The sequence below is a fragment of the Aspergillus pseudodeflectus genome, assembly GCF_044049435.1.
Source record: "Aspergillus pseudodeflectus strain CBS 756.74 chromosome Unknown BJX68scaffold_4, whole genome shotgun sequence".
Classification (NCBI taxonomy): Eukaryota; Fungi; Ascomycota; class Eurotiomycetes; order Eurotiales; family Aspergillaceae; genus Aspergillus; species Aspergillus pseudodeflectus.
In genome coordinates this window covers 1,100,035-1,114,463 of record NW_027263780.1, presented here as the reverse complement: position 1 = coordinate 1,114,463, position 14,429 = coordinate 1,100,035, and the positions used below count along the sequence as shown (strand labels likewise).

Here is a 14,429-nt window from a genome sequence, read left to right as displayed (position 1 = left end):
CCGCGGGAGTTTCCATGCTTCGTCATGCACAGTACATATTGGTGCATGTCTCGTCGAGTAGGCGATAATCCATCCATTCGTGCACGGCTGTCCTGGGTCTAATACTGCCATTTCACGGCAAGACTAATTCATCGCCCAGGGCGTCGAGGCACTGTACATACATTACAAGAAAACCAGTGCTTGGTTATATGTCCAACACTTTAGGAGAGCAGAGAGATAAGACGTAATTTCTTTTGTCGAAGAATAAATAAACCAATCCACAACCCATTTCCTTTCGTAGTTGCCACGTATTCAGCCATATCTATATCTTTCACTTGAGTTTCCGCTGAGGAACTTGTATAGTTCCGAGCGGAGACTTGGCGCCTGAGGCCGCCACGATTTTCTCCGCCTCCGCTCCGCCTTTGCTCTCCTCCGATGGCAGACTAACAATTCGCAACTACGCCTTTCTTTTACATTCAACTTACAGTCTCTAGTCTTTCATCAGTCGCGATTGCCATGGATATTGACGATATCCTCGCGTCGGTCGACCGCTCCGACGTCTCCAGCCCGGAGTCCACCGCGCTCGACCACCAGCTCCTCACGCGCTTCTGGGTGGCCGAGCGCAGCGTCCCAGAACTGCTTCCCTGGCCCGCTCGTCTCATGGACAGAATGATGGAACGCGTACGGCAACAGGTACTTCTTTCTCATCTTGTCCTCCGCGACCAATTAATCGCTCCTCCCACCCAAACCCCGCACCCAAGTCTAACTCCGCTATAGATCGAAACAATCGAAGACCTCGCCGCCGCCTCCTCAGACCCAAGCACAATCACAACCACAAACAAACACACAAGCGCAAGCAACACAACCCTCAAGCTCTCAATCCTCCAAACCGACCTCTCCCGCACGCAATACCTCCTCCGCTCCCTCCTCCGCCAACGCCTCTCGAAACTCACAAAACACAGCATGCACTACCTCCTCAGCACAACATCCACACCTCCCACACCACCACCGCCCTCACAATCCCAATCCTCCGGGGTTCAAAACCAAACACAGCCCGAAGACTCCATCCCGTTCCCCGAGGATCCCCCACCACGAACCTGCCCGCTTTCCCCCGCCGAGATCTCGTACCTCCACACGCACCAGACGCTGCTTGCGCGCCACTTTGGGTCCTCGTTCCTGTCCTCATTTCCGCAGCAATTGCGGAGGTTGGATGATAATGCTGGTGGGACGAGTATGTTGCAGGGGCCCGACGCGAAGGAAGTCGTCTTTGTGCGGTGTCTTGCGGAGGAGGTGCCGATTGTTGCACCGCCCGGGGATGGGGTTGATGAGGAGGTTATAGGCGGGAGTATGAGGATGGGCGATGTATGGGTTGTGAGGTGGGAGGGGGTCAGAAAGGCGTGGGAGAGGGGGGATGTGGAGGTTTTATAGCGGAATCCTTTCAGTTCTCCTTTCTGGCTGTTTCTAGCTGTGTATAGGGCTTGTTCTCGCTTGGTTTGGGTTCGTGTTCTTTATTGGGAGCAATGGTTGCATAGTGCCTGTGCATAGAAGGCGTTGTGGTCTTCTTATTCTCAAAACTTATTAGGGCTTTCTGCGAAACCAGAACCAGTATACACATCTATGCTTTTTACATAGTTTTAGTATCACAGGCAAGTATGCGTTGGACTTGGCCACCGCATCACATGAGCTATCTATGCAAAGCCTGCTGCGTCAGATCCTATATAGATTTTTCTTATAATATATCCGGTACATACGACCATAGGGTGTGGAGAACAGGGCTTCCCGTCCGCTCAGCCGTACTTAAGCCACACGCCGGTAGGTTAGTAGTATGGTGGGTGACCACATGCGAATCCCTACTGTTGTATGTTTTTTGCTCGACGATTTTTTTGTAACTGCACCTTGGATAAGGGATGTAGTTAGTGTGTTGATGAGCTACCTTTTTCGTGATTTGAAGGGCATCATATGGATGGTCTGATACCCCTAAAATTTGATTCCTCGAAAAATACGAACTGAGCGCCAACCAGTCTGGTGTGCTAATATAGTAAAACTCGAAAACATGCGCATCATCCACCATATGTGCTTCGTGGACAGGTAAATAAATAGAATTGTGGAATCAAATCGTCAAATCTATCGGCGCCAAACACGCAACCAAGCCACCGAGAATTGTGCGCCTCGCCTTCGCCTTTCGCCTCGCCAAGATGATGGGATTAGATACAAAGCCGCCGATACAGCAGGTATGGTAAGTGAGATAAGTATGAGAGAGGAACAAAATCAGTACAATTTGGGCATATCATGCAACGTAGCCGTATGTCGGAGGATCCTCGGCGACGCGCTCCAGATATTCACGGTCGATGAGACTTTCGATGCGCCGTTTGACCATGTTGACGTCTGGAACGAAGCGCGCGGAGAGCTGGCTGAGGACTTCGCTTATGAGGTTTGAGTGAATGAGCTTCTTGCGTTGTCTGGAGGGAAAATGGTTGTTAGCTTAATTTAATCTACTGGAAAAGAGGTGGAAGAGGGAGGAGGTCGAAATCGTGGGGGAGTGCGTACTTCATAATCCTAACAACAGCAGCCTCGATGCTGGCACCGCGCTCATCATTCATCTTCTTCTCCGTTTCCTTGCGCTGATCCTGCGATTCGACCTTGTTTGCGCCACCGCTAACAACGCCAATGCGGACCTTCATAAATGGGCTTTGGAAATCGTTGTTAAAAAAGAATTTGTCTGTTGGTTTGACATCCTTGCTCATAGGATCTTTCTTGAGTACTCGCGTCTTGGGCGCGACAGCTAGTGATTGGAGGTTGCGGATGAGGTCGTTATCGGGGATTCGGGTGCGTGCTTGGATTTCGTCAAATGTCAAGGATTCGCCGGGTGGGATGTCATTGAAGAGGAGGAGGATAACCATGGCATAGGTAGAAACGTTGAGTTCGTGGCGCTGCGTTTTGCCGTTGGATCGTTGGAAGGTTGCTCGGATGTCTGCTGTGCCCATGCTTGGTTGCCAGGAGAGTTTGCGGCCACTGTGTTTGCTTAGGTAGAACTTCTCGAAGCTGTGTTTGGTGGTTTCAATCTCTCTAGGGAAGATGCATGGAAGCTCGACTTGGCCGTCTCTGGTATTCGACATGATCTCCATGGGCCACATGGTGCTGGTGAGAACATTGATGTCTAGGTCGATGCGTTTCACGTCGGGATCGCCTTGCCTCTCAATATGCTGCTTGTAACTTCCAGTTAGGTCTTCCGAGATGGTCATATCCTTGAACATGGCTTCTAATCGCTGGGTAAACTGGTTGCCGACTTCCATCTTCATCTTTGATATCATCTGTCGTTCGGCATCCATGCTCACTGAGCGTTTCATCAGCAGCCGGCGAGAGAGGTGCTTCTTGTAGTAAGCTTCGAAAAGGTCCTTGTCCTTTACGTAGCGTAGAAGAGTAATTCCATTGTCCAACAGAGAGTCAACCTCGGCTTCAGTTTTACCCTTGATGCCCTTTTTCAGGTTCTCGTCGAAGAACAGCGAAAGGAATTCGGAACTGCGTGTCGTGGAGTTGATGAATTCGGAAAAGCTGGCAGTTATAGCGGTCTGCATTATCTGGTCAGACTGGAAAGATTGCCGCCAAATGTTATCGAACTTCTGCTTGAGCAGGAGTATATCGTCAACCCATTTGATTGCGGATGACGTGAGCTGGTTGACAGGCTTCTCCTTCTCTTTTTCCTTCTTTTGGCCTGTATCTGTGCCATTCGGCTTTGCAGGAGCAGGCGCCTGAGTTAACGCGACAGAAGCAGTGTTGATCTCTCGGCCCATTTCGACGACCCGTTTCTGAACCGCAGCTGTGAGGTGCGCTTTTTTAGCGTCGACTCGTGCACTAAGGGCGTAGATGCTGCCCAGAACATCCAGCCTGTCCGTATCCAGCATGGCCCGGACTCCAGTACCCTCGAGGTTGATAACCTCGGCAAGATTGTTCCGAATCAGTTCGTTGTCCAGAACTTCTTTGATCTTGTGTTCGCTGATAGACGAAAGTGTATAGAGACACCGTTCTTTTTCTTCCGTTATCCGGTCCAACGCGGCGATGCAGAAGGTGGCAGCGTCTGCCATTTCCAGCAGCCGTTGCCCCTCGGCTTTGTAGAAAGCCGTACTGGTTTCCAAAAACTCCGGCTCAAATGAGGTCAAATATAACTTGGATGATTCTTCCTCCGCCTGCGTTTCGTACAGGCCCTCCAGCATGTAGATGCAGTGCCGAATTAGAGCTCGGTCTATCATGTGCCCTGATCGTTCTAGCTGAATCATGAAGAGCACCGTGGATTTGAGCACATCACCGACTGTCGTCGTGGTGTCTGACTGTATCGGGGCGCGAAGTACGTGGTCGCGAAACAATGCCATGGCGGCAGAGTATATAGAGACTTTTCGAGGGTCCTGCGCGATGTTTCGATCCTAGAATGAACAACACCATTAGAAAGCTCTGTCTAGCAATCCAGCCCGTAAGTCCTACCATGTACATCAAGACATCCGTAAACATCTTCATACAAAGCTGGTGATCCTCCCACGCCTCTTTCAAAACCGTCAGAAACCTCTCTCCAGCCGCCCGCCTTTCCACCGCTTGGTCTTGCACATCGACAACTTCCTTAGCCAGCAACAGGCTTGAAGAAATTCCGCCAACGACCTGCTTCTGAACTTCCTCGCACAGCCATTCTTTCTCTAGCTGTTTTGTCCGCTCGTATAGTTCGTCGCCACGCTGGAACCGCACGATGTTATACGAGTCTCGGTACAGCTGCTCGAAGGATAATTCGGAAGCGTTCTTGGTGTGAATTCTCTTTAATGAACTGGATAGATTCTTCCAATTCGATTCAAATGCATCCGCTCCGCTAGCGGCTCCGAGGCCCTAACAACAGCTGATTAGCATCTTGATCATACTTCAGCGGCGGTGTTTCCGACAGTGACGACGAGTATTGAGGGAGGAGAAAGCAAATTCGCAATGGAGGGGAGAATTTCTCACCTTTCGTGGAGCCCTTATTTTCTGCCTCGCTCGCATAGCCATTTTGATAGCTGTAGAGCTTTGCCATCCACTTATTCAGGAACAGAAGACTTTATAGGTGGTGGGCGGGGCAAAGTGAAGTGAAGTGGATGTGAAACGAGAAGTCACCAACGCTATTCACTCACACCTCTCAAAAAGTTTGAATGGATAATTGAGAGAACTGAAAATCTTATCCGCTATCCAGATACATTCTCCCCCGCGCCACAAGCCGTTTGTTGTGTTAGTTTAGAGCTCGGGATGGTTGGGAGAGCCCGCGGAGAGCAGCGTCAGGAACAACAAATTTCCGGCGCAAACTCCGTCATTAAATCCATCTTGAGTTTCTCGACCTCAGGTTTGACTTTCGGCTACAAAGCAACCACCACTTTGCTCTCTTCACTCTCATCTATCTATTGACTCTCGCTATATCCTACCATCACAGTCTATCATGCAGCAGACTCTCCGCCTCTCTCGAGGTCTTCGCACCCTGCAATGGTCTCTCCCTCCGTCAGCCCTCTTCCGCGGAGCTTCACCACGCCTCTATTCCCAACTCACTCGCCACTCTTCTCAACAATACCGACCATCAGTCCTCCCCAATTTCCCCAGACCAGCCATTAGCACAATCTCAATACGAACCCGCTACAACTCCAACACATCAACCCCTCCGAGCCCCCTAACCGACCAAACTGCGGACTCGGAGCGCGATGCCGCGAACCAAGAACAAAATGAACTCCGCCGCGCAGAAGAACCTGCCTACATGCTTGCCTTCACCTGCAAACCCTGTGGCGACCGGTCCGTGCACCGCGTATCGAAACACGGGTACCACCGCGGCACAGTCCTCATTCAGTGCCCGGGCTGCAACAACCGGCATATTATCAGCGACCACTTGAGGATCTTCTTGGACAGCCGCAAGACACTGGATGACATTATGAGGGAGAATGGAGAGAAGATTGTGCATAAGAACCTTGATGATGGTGATCTTGAGTTTCGGGATGATGAGCTTATGGCGAGGAGGATTGCTGAGGAGCTGGAGAGGGTGAAGGCGAAGGCGGCGCCGGAGAAGGAGACAAAGCAGTGAGCGATTTGATCTCGTTGCTGCTGTTGGAGGTTATGATACCGTTTGAACCCATTGATAGAGCATGGCATAAAGAGATGGCGTTAAAAACTGGATATGTTTCGATTATGATACCTCATTGCTGTTTTATATACAACTCGTCTCACATGTCATAGGCAACTTTTATGCTTTAGCCCTGTACAATAGAATAACTCAAGAATTTCTCCTTCTCCTTCAACGCCGGCCAATGAATCCAAATACTGTAACCAACATAGTCATTGGACTTAGTCCACGCTCACCAACCTCGTCTCCTACCACGGTGTTCAGCACCCTTCTCCTTCCTCTTCTCGCGCTTGCGATCATTCCTCCTCTTCTTATCACGTCCGTACTTCTCCGGATCCGCAACAGCCTCAATACGTCTTTTGACCCGTCGTCCCTCACGTCTCTTCTTGATTTCTTCTTGAACAGCTGACGCGTGCTTGATGTACTCGGTAGTACCAAGCTTCTTCTGCAGCAGGTCTAGGACTTCATGGCAGTTCGAGACAAGTCCCTTGTACGACTCCGTGAAAGCCTCGTCGGATGATCTCGGGGCCGGAATAGAGGCATCGGTCAGGTGCTGGAGAGGGAGGAGAATGACAGGCAGAGAGCCCAGAATCTGATCTGGCTCGAGATGGCGACAGAGCGCGGCGATGAGGCCGATGGACGCGGTCTTTGGTACCAATGATGGTGCTCGGGTGGTGATAACTTCTCGGCGGAGGATGGAGGCCGCTTGCTCGAAGATGTATCGGATGGCGGATTTCGTCGAGGTCCGTTCTGTCTCATCGTCGATATCCTCAGCTTCATCTTCGTTTTCGCTCCCGCTTTTGTCTGCTTCGGCATCATTGTCTTCGGCGGTGGAGAGTTCAAGTTCAAGGCCGTTCTGTGCGCAGCAGCGGCCGAGGAAGACGATGTTGCGGACTGTTTGCATGGCTAGTTCTTCGCTAATTCCAGGGGTACGAAGAGAGCGTAGACATGCCCGAAGCAGTAGAGTCATCGTGTCTTTATCCATCGCCAGCCCGGTCCCACCAACCAAAGGTAACGAGCTGTACCCCACCGTCGCATTCGCCTTTGCCAGATCCGCTAGCCACAAGCCAACGAGGTTTGCAGCGCAGGTCTTGACCCAAGAGTGAGGATAGAACAGACATTCGCAGATCAGACTCCAATTCTTTGTACGGTCCTTGGACAAGGCGATTGATGGAACAGCCTTGCATAGCTTGGCGTAGAGCTGGAGTGAAAAGTACAGTGTCTGCCAGGAGTCTGTTTCGGCGTCCTTGATGATAGGCTGGATGATGGTTGGCAAAGTCTGGGCTACAAAGCCGGCCTGCTTGTCCTTCTCGGTCTCTTCGGTCTCAAAGTAGATCCGCATAGCCTGCAATCCGGTGCTGGTGAGGAGCGGGTTCTCTGTTTGTTCAATCCAGGACCGAAGAGGTTCGAAAATAGTCTTCATGTGCTCTCGGTCTGCCCGTCTGTAGAACTCTCCTAGCAGGGCACCAGCCATTTCTCGGCACTCGGCCGCGTCGTCATTCGCCATGACGATGACAACAGGGAGGAAGAAAGTGCCAACGATATCCTGAGCTAGTTCTTGCCCCGTTTTCGCGAGCAGCGAGTTAATGGCATCCATGACCGATTGACGGCCGTCCTGGTGTTTGTACTCCAGGTTCTTGACCAGGAAACTGAGCTGCTTCGTCCACCTGTTCTTGACTTGGGGATACTCGATCAGAAAGTGAACGTATACGCCACGGGCTAAATCACGTGCGGATCGGGTCTGGTTTGTGACCATCATCATGGCAATGTTGTCAACAAGCTCATACATCTCAGGTACGACAAACTTGCGCGCCATGACTGCTCGGATGAAGTTGAAAGTAACGCCCTGGCGGTCTGGTTCCTCGATGTCGGACGTGAGGCGCTGAAGCAGATAAGCCAGGTGTCCATCTCTAAGCTTGACGTCTTTCCTCTCCCGCAGGATGGCGGAGATCAACTTCAAGGATGCCTGTGCACCTTCGGTGTTGGTGCTCGGCGCCTCCTTGATCAGCTTGACAGCTTCCGTAAGATAGATTGGTGCGTTGGTGTCGATTTCGGGCAGAGGAAGCTTGATAATAGTTGAGAGGAACCGAATTGCGGATATCTTCACCTCCTCATGGCCCTGGACCAAGGCGTCTCCGACCATAGGGATATACCCAGCCATGTTCGCAGGGGTAAGCAGGGAACTGTACTTGCTGAGCACAGAGCGAAGAACATCGAACGAGAAACGGATCAGCTTGTGAACATAGGAAGAGGTGCTTCCTCGCTTCTCATTCCGCCTTTGGCTCTTCATATTGATCAGGAAGTTCTCCTCCTGAGCAGTCTTGGCACCTGACGTCTGAGATACCACGGGCTCCTTGTATGCCTCCTTGATGACCTCGTAGCAGAACACCAGAAGGTCACGGCTTTCGACTCCGGGGTTCCGCAACAGACCGACTCCGATTCTTCTGAGAAGTTCGTCAACCTTTCGCACGATGTTGGAAGTGAGCTTCTCCTGCAACAACGTTTGCAGAGGCCGGACGAGACTGGAGAGGTTTCGCACTGTCGAATTCTTGGCGAGGAGTTCCATAGAGTCGTAACTCTTGTTGCTCTTGACTTCCCTCATCTTGCTGACATAGTCTTCGGCTTCCTTCTCTTGACCCACGGTACCGAAGGTATCATCCATGATCACGAGCGTAAGATCTGATAGACAGTAATCCAGGTCTCCCTGTTTAAATTCGTCTGTGGTCGCAACCAGGATGGAGTGAACAGTGAACGAGAGGACGTGAAGTTGATAACCTCGCTTAAGAGTATGTCGCAGTTCCTTGAGGATGTAACCCATGTAATTCGGGCCCAGTAGAAGAGCAATGTCGTTCAATGTCTTTCTAGCTGTGTCTCGTGAATCTTGTGCTTTACTCTTAAGGATACTGCAAACATCAAGAAGAACAGGCGGTAGTCGAACAGACATATCTTGCTCGGGTAGCAGCTTCAGAAGCTTGATGACCGTAACCGCAGCGGGAAGACGCAAACTCATCTGTGCCTCGTTCTTGTGGTGGATAAAGTCAGTCAGGACAGGGACAAAGCCCGTTGTCAGCTCATTGGCAACCTTGGCGGCAGAAGGTATCGAACGGGCAAGAGTGCACATTGGAGGCGCGGATACATCCATGGCGTCGTCGCCTTTCTCCATCTCAGTCTGAGCCTTGGCAGCAGTGAATTGACCCATTGCGTTGCTGAGCGCGTCGGACATCCTGCCCAGGAGTTTCAGGACACTCTTCTCCATTTCAGACTTGCTCTTCATGTAGCTCCGGTATCTCCTGAAGATGGCCCTGAATTGGTTCCAGTCCAACGACTCCCCAAGGATACCGATGGTGATCACGGCTTCGGCTACCTGGTTGTGAGCATTCTCATCATCACCCGAGTCGAATAGAAAGTGTTCGATCAGCGGCAAGAAGATCATGCTAACGTTGGACGCTTGTATTTTCCCATTGGTCGATTCGCTGGCGAGTCGTCGAAGGGCTCGAAGGCGACGGTGTTGCTGAATGTGAAGGATGTTGTTGAAGAACGATGCCTCCTCGTCATCGCCGACAAGGAGACCGCGCATATCATTGACAGACTCGCGGTCTGGGTTCAACTTCACAAGGTGGCCAAGCACCTGCACGAACTCGGAGCGGACGAGGTCCGACTTCTGGCGCATCCCGCCTTGGATTGCGGGAATCAAAATCTCGGTGACAAGGGGCTCGAATGATTCTGTCAAGCTCCCAGCGGAAGCAGCTCGCTCAATGAATCGCTTCAGCCCAAAAGAGGCGCTGGAGCGGATAGCCAATTCGTCTTCATCCTTGACGTGGAAGAGCATGTTGTACAACAGAGGCCGCCATTGCTTAGCATTCAGCGAGTCCCAGAGTTCCTCGGTCAATGTTCTGAAAGCCTGCAGACGACGCTCGTAATCCACTCCCAGTTTCTTGACAGATATGGAGTTTAGATCTTCGCAGAGAGATGCCACTCGAGAGAGCTCGGGCTGGTGGTTCGCGAAGGCTGTGAAGACCCTAGAGAGGACTGCGCGATTTTTATTGTCTCTGAAGTAGTCAAACATAGAACAAACAGCTTCAAAAACTTCTTGTGACAAAGCCGGATCTTCCTTGGTGTTATAGAGAGGTAGGAAGTGCTCCAAGCTGTGAAGAAGGTCGGATTTCGTTTTGGGGGAGACTCTGTCTGCCGGTTGACGGAGAAGATAGGTCAGGATGCTAATCAAGCTTGATGTTTCCTTCGAGGACTCGACACATGGTGCCAGACGGGAGAGTGTCTGCACGCCAGAAATGAGGACTGGCTTGGAAGGGCCGCGCTTCAGGAGACGGCTGAGAAGAGAAAGAGAGTGCTCGATATAAGGAGCCAGGACTTCTGAGCGAATCTCATCGGCTGAAAAGTCACCCATATTCTCGCCTTCCTCAAGGTCTCTGCCGGTGGAGAGATCAACAACAGGCGTCAAGATCTCGTCCATGACAAAGATCTTGACTTCATCCTGTGCAGAGTCGACACCGAGACAATCCACAACCCTCGTCAAAAGAACATTGTTGAATTGTGAAAGGTAGAACGACGAGCGAGACGAAGAGGCCCAAGTGTGGAACAATCGGAAGAGCCCCGAAACGCCCTGGGCCATCTCTATTGCGAAATTGTCCAACCTAGGGTTGATGACCTCGTCAAAAATAACTCGAACGCGTGACGTCCAATCTTGATCAGATGAGACAGAAAAGATGAGATCTAGGCAGCGGATACTAGTTTGCCGAATATTCCGCAATACTGTTGCAAGCCGCTCCTCCTGAGGGTCTGTAGTAGGACCTTGCTGCTCCTTTGCCAAGGCACGAGACGCCCTAACCAGACAATGGAGCACGACATCCATCGACTGTTCGGCATACGAAGTCATACGGCTCTGGAGCGTGTCAAACACAGTTTCAATCAATCGCAACAGACCCATCTGTCTCCTTGGCCCAACCACTTCGCGCACAAAGGCCTGTTCGTCGATCTGATTGTCTTTCAGCAGCTGCATGTCAGCTAAAGGACCGAAGGCAATCCGCATGAAGATATCGAATTCGCGGTCAGGAAGCTGTGAAAGTGTCCGCAGAATAGCCTTTCGGCGACCAGTTTGACCGGCCTGGTTGGAGTTGGTGCTGGCTTTTGAAATCATTCGACCATAAAGCAGCCGGAGAACCACAGGCACAACGTCATCCCTGTGCTTCTCTTCAATCAAACTGTCTTCTCGTCCAACGCGAACAAAGACGGCAAGCTCATCGTTAAACCGTGATTCGTCGAGGATGTTCAGAAGATTGTCACGGTAAGATACAATACCAGCAGACTTCCAAGTAAAGAGAGCCTTGAGAGCAGATTTCTGAATTTCTGAATTACCGTGGCAGAGCAGGCCAAGAAGGGCGTCGCGGACCTCAGACGCTCTGAATAGCACTGACGGGTTAAGGAACTGAGAGAAGAGATTCAGGAACGACAGACGGTCATGGAATCCCCAAGGGATGTATGAGCCCGGGTCGGAGTCTGGCGTTTCTGGTTTAGAGGGATTATCTTCATCGTCGTGTAAAGCCCATGGGAGGAAGAGTGGGACAATCTGACGGGAACGTTTCTCTGCCAGGTTGGGGATAGCATTGAACACACGCAGGGCCTGGGTCCGTGGGTTTGTCGAAATTACCACGGCAAGGGAGTGGTCCGACTCGAAATCCTGTGTCAAAGTTGAAAAGGGCTCAAAGGACTGAAAATGAGTGGCGGTTATGTTTTCGACCTTGGTAGCGTTGAAGCATTGATAATAACCAGAAACTTGGGTGTCCGATTCATCATCCTCCTGGGCATCAGTCGGCAGGGCAGACCCTTTCTCATGAAGCCACTGGACGGCCAGCTCGGTAATGACCTTTTCTCCTTCTGCATGCTCACTCATGGATTTCAAGGCTGAAGTAGAATCATCCCACAGTGGAGCGAGCTTCTTAGAGAACAGTCCAAAGCAGAAGGTTGGGATCAATCTCGCCATCCATTTCCGGGAGACAAGTTGTGGGTATGACAAGGCGAGCTTCCTCACTTGCATCGAGAGCACTCTGGCACTTTGTATCGTAAGTTCGCTTTCCTCGATCTCAATGGCCAAAGCGATGATTGAAGCATCTTCACCAGAAGCCTTGACCAACTCTTGTAGGATTTTCAGAGATACTAGCCGCAGCTGCTGGGAGGGCGCTGCCAGGTTGGTAATCAAGGCATCAACAAATGAGTCAATCGCGGCGGGGTCGATGTCCAAATTGTCAGAGCATGCTAAGATAAAGGCCAGTATTGCGTCAAGGAATGCATGAAGACGGGAGTACTTGGCTGCCACCTTGCTCACTCGATCCCAGAGCTTCAGGTCAAGATTCCCTAGGCGTGAGCTCAAGTCGACATAAGTCTTGAACCCTTGTCCGAGATAGAAATTAGTCCTAGGGGTAGGGACGGACTCGTCGTCGTTGAGCACAGAAGCAAGGTTTTCGTGAAGAGCATCCGCAATATCAGGTACAAGGGAAGGATCAGTGGATAGAGAGAGTGCAGGAGGAAGCTTCGAGTAAGCGTTAAGCAAAGCTACTGCAGATGTACTTGAGTCGGATTTTTGCAGTGTATCTCGGATGCGAGACTTCCATGAAGCTGGGCAGGAAATATAACCAGGTTTGGCAGCTTCAGACGTAATGCAGCCTGCGCGGTTTAATCGGAGAAGCGATAAACATAGCTCATATTCGTGATCTTTCCATGAATTGTTGACGAACTTTTGAAAGTAAGGAAGAACAACACTGTGGAATCTTTCGGGTCCCCATTCCGAAAATGTGGCGCAGAATGAAAGGAAATGGGTCAAAAGTTTATCGCTAGTCACTGCATCCATGAGTGACCGCATGCAGGGTAGCATCTCGTCCATGGGTGATGTCTGAAGCGCATACGCAACAGCTGTGAGAAGCTGGGGAATGGCACCAGCATATGCATCAGGGGCATTCTCAGCCGCCTGGAGGAGTAGTAACAGTGTGTCGAGGACAGGCTTCCATGTCTTCACGCGCGTTCCTTTTCGGGTAGCGACACAGAGAAAGACTACGCGACAGCATGCGGCGGCACTCTTCTTATCTCCGCTCTTTGATTTGGCAAAGGACAAGATCAATTCGGCGATCGGCTCGAATGTGTCGGCAGTTGTACTGTGAATGATATTGATCAGCACGCCGCTGACAACGTCAAGGGCGAGTCTGCTACGGAGGTCGTCATCCGTGCACACCAGCTCCAAGAGGCATCGGAAGATATCCGCTCCGTTTGAATGAAGACCCAGCTTCACACCCTTGATCGAGTCAGAAAACATCGACATCAGACCCTGCTTGTAGAGGTCCACGTTCTTTGAATCCGCTCCGGCCTGCCGCAAGTCGTCGAACAAGAATGATATCGCTAGTTGAAGAGGTTCCGGGTTTTTGTAGTATACCAGCCCGGCCTTGCGAATCAAAAACGACATCGACTCAGCTGCAAATCGAGCCACAAATGGCTTCTGCCGTTCTTTTCCAAGATATGGTGTCATGATACCCAAAAGCTGGCGCAAGTCCGGGACCAAAAGCCGGGAGAGGAACTTGAATGTCCATGCCAAGCAAGTAAAACTCCATTCCACCACTTCAACATCAGGATGAGTGGCTGCGACGGAGGCGACCAGTGTCACGGAAGTAGCAAAGTACTTTTCGAACCTCACGCCCAAATCGCGGGCGAACTGAGCAAGAAGACTCAGCAGCGGCTCTATTGAAATCCGATCCCTTTTATCAATGTATTCCACCAGCAAGTTGAAGATCTTTTCCTCGTAGTAGAGAATCTGCGGCAAACTCTCACAAAGTGGGTTGACTCGACGAGAAAATGCGACAAAGTTCTCTGCCAAGTTCAGTTCGCTCCAGTGCTCGAACGCCGCTCGGAAATGGGATGTTGTTTCGTCGCCTTCTTCGCCAAAGCTCGGCCGCCGTACTCGATGAATCGGGTCGATTTTCAGTTTTGATACTCGTGTAGCAAACCCTTCGAATCGGTGATTCTTCGTCGTTTCAGTTCCGGATTTCACGCGCTTCACGGGCTTGGCCCGCGAAGACGAGGATCCTGCTACCATCTTGCAAGAAAAAGGTAGCTGAGGAATCAGGGTCGCCGTGAGGGTAGGGCGTGTGCACCTTGTGCTGTGTCGTGATCTATTCGGTGCACCTCGAGCGCATCGGCCAAAAAAATTACTCGGATCCGCAACTTTTTTCTTCCGGTGCGGAGATTAGCGCTTTTCTCCCGGTTTTTCTTATGCGGATTAGCGTATGTCACGTGCTATGGAGCTGGTCCAAGCTCCTGAACGGTTTTTGGTGAAAGT

General features: G+C 51.1%; 4 protein-coding genes across 4 annotated transcripts; 2 read left to right on the top strand and 2 right to left on the bottom strand.

The window, feature by feature from the left end:
• The first annotated feature begins 426 nt into the window (after window positions 1-426).
• Window positions 427-1,593, top strand: sld5 (putative GINS DNA replication complex subunit Sld5). The gene is made up of 2 exons (XM_071036560.1): window positions 427-672; window positions 757-1,593. The coding sequence occupies exons 1-2, from the start codon at window positions 496-498 to the stop codon at window positions 1,405-1,407; spliced, it is 828 nt and encodes a 275-aa protein (XP_070904020.1). The 5' UTR covers window positions 427-495; the 3' UTR covers window positions 1,408-1,593.
• Window positions 1,594-2,128: 535 nt separating this feature from the next.
• Window positions 2,129-5,257, bottom strand: BJX68DRAFT_227725 (cullin family protein). Its single transcript, XM_071038733.1, has 4 exons — window positions 4,960-5,257; window positions 4,456-4,845; window positions 2,527-4,397; window positions 2,129-2,438 (listed from the first exon to the last, which is right to left on the bottom strand). Exons 1-4 carry the CDS (start codon window positions 4,999-5,001, stop codon window positions 2,267-2,269), a joined length of 2,475 nt encoding a protein of 824 aa, XP_070904019.1. The 5' UTR covers window positions 5,002-5,257; the 3' UTR covers window positions 2,129-2,266.
• Window positions 5,258-5,342: 85 nt separating this feature from the next.
• Window positions 5,343-6,187, top strand: BJX68DRAFT_145496 (DNL-type zinc finger protein). Its single transcript, XM_071036559.1, has one exon. The coding sequence runs from the start codon at window positions 5,423-5,425 to the stop codon at window positions 6,050-6,052; it is 630 nt and encodes a 209-aa protein (XP_070904018.1). The 5' UTR covers window positions 5,343-5,422; the 3' UTR covers window positions 6,053-6,187.
• A 136-nt stretch (window positions 6,188-6,323) lies between these two features.
• BJX68DRAFT_262564 (putative HEAT repeat protein (DRIM)) lies at window positions 6,324-14,186 on the bottom strand (the record flags this gene model as incomplete). The annotated part of the gene is made up of 1 exon (XM_071044477.1): window positions 6,324-14,186. One exon carries the CDS (start codon window positions 14,184-14,186, stop codon window positions 6,324-6,326), a length of 7,863 nt encoding a protein of 2,620 aa, XP_070904017.1.
• Window positions 14,187-14,429: the final 243 nt, after the last annotated feature.

Bases quoted from the DNA above. Each gene is read 5' to 3' on its own strand.
- sld5 (XM_071036560.1), top strand. From the start codon at position 496: ATGGATATTGACGATATCCTCGCGTCGGTCGACCGCTCCGACGTCTCC. The intron at 673-756 runs GTACTTCTTTCT...ACTCCGCTATAG, and splicing joins TGGAACGCGTACGGCAACAG to ATCGAAACAATCGAAGACCT.
- BJX68DRAFT_227725 (XM_071038733.1), bottom strand. From the start codon at position 5,001: ATGGCTATGCGAGCGAGGCAGAAAATAAGGGCTCCACGAAAG. The intron at 4,398-4,455 runs GTAGGACTTACG...TGTTCATTCTAG, and splicing joins CGGATGTCTTGATGTACATG to GATCGAAACATCGCGCAGGA. The intron at 2,439-2,526 runs GTACGCACTCCC...TTTTCCCTCCAG, and splicing joins GCTGTTGTTAGGATTATGAA to ACAACGCAAGAAGCTCATTC.
- BJX68DRAFT_145496 (XM_071036559.1), top strand. From the start codon at position 5,423: ATGCAGCAGACTCTCCGCCTCTCTCGAGGTCTTCGCACCCTGCAATGG.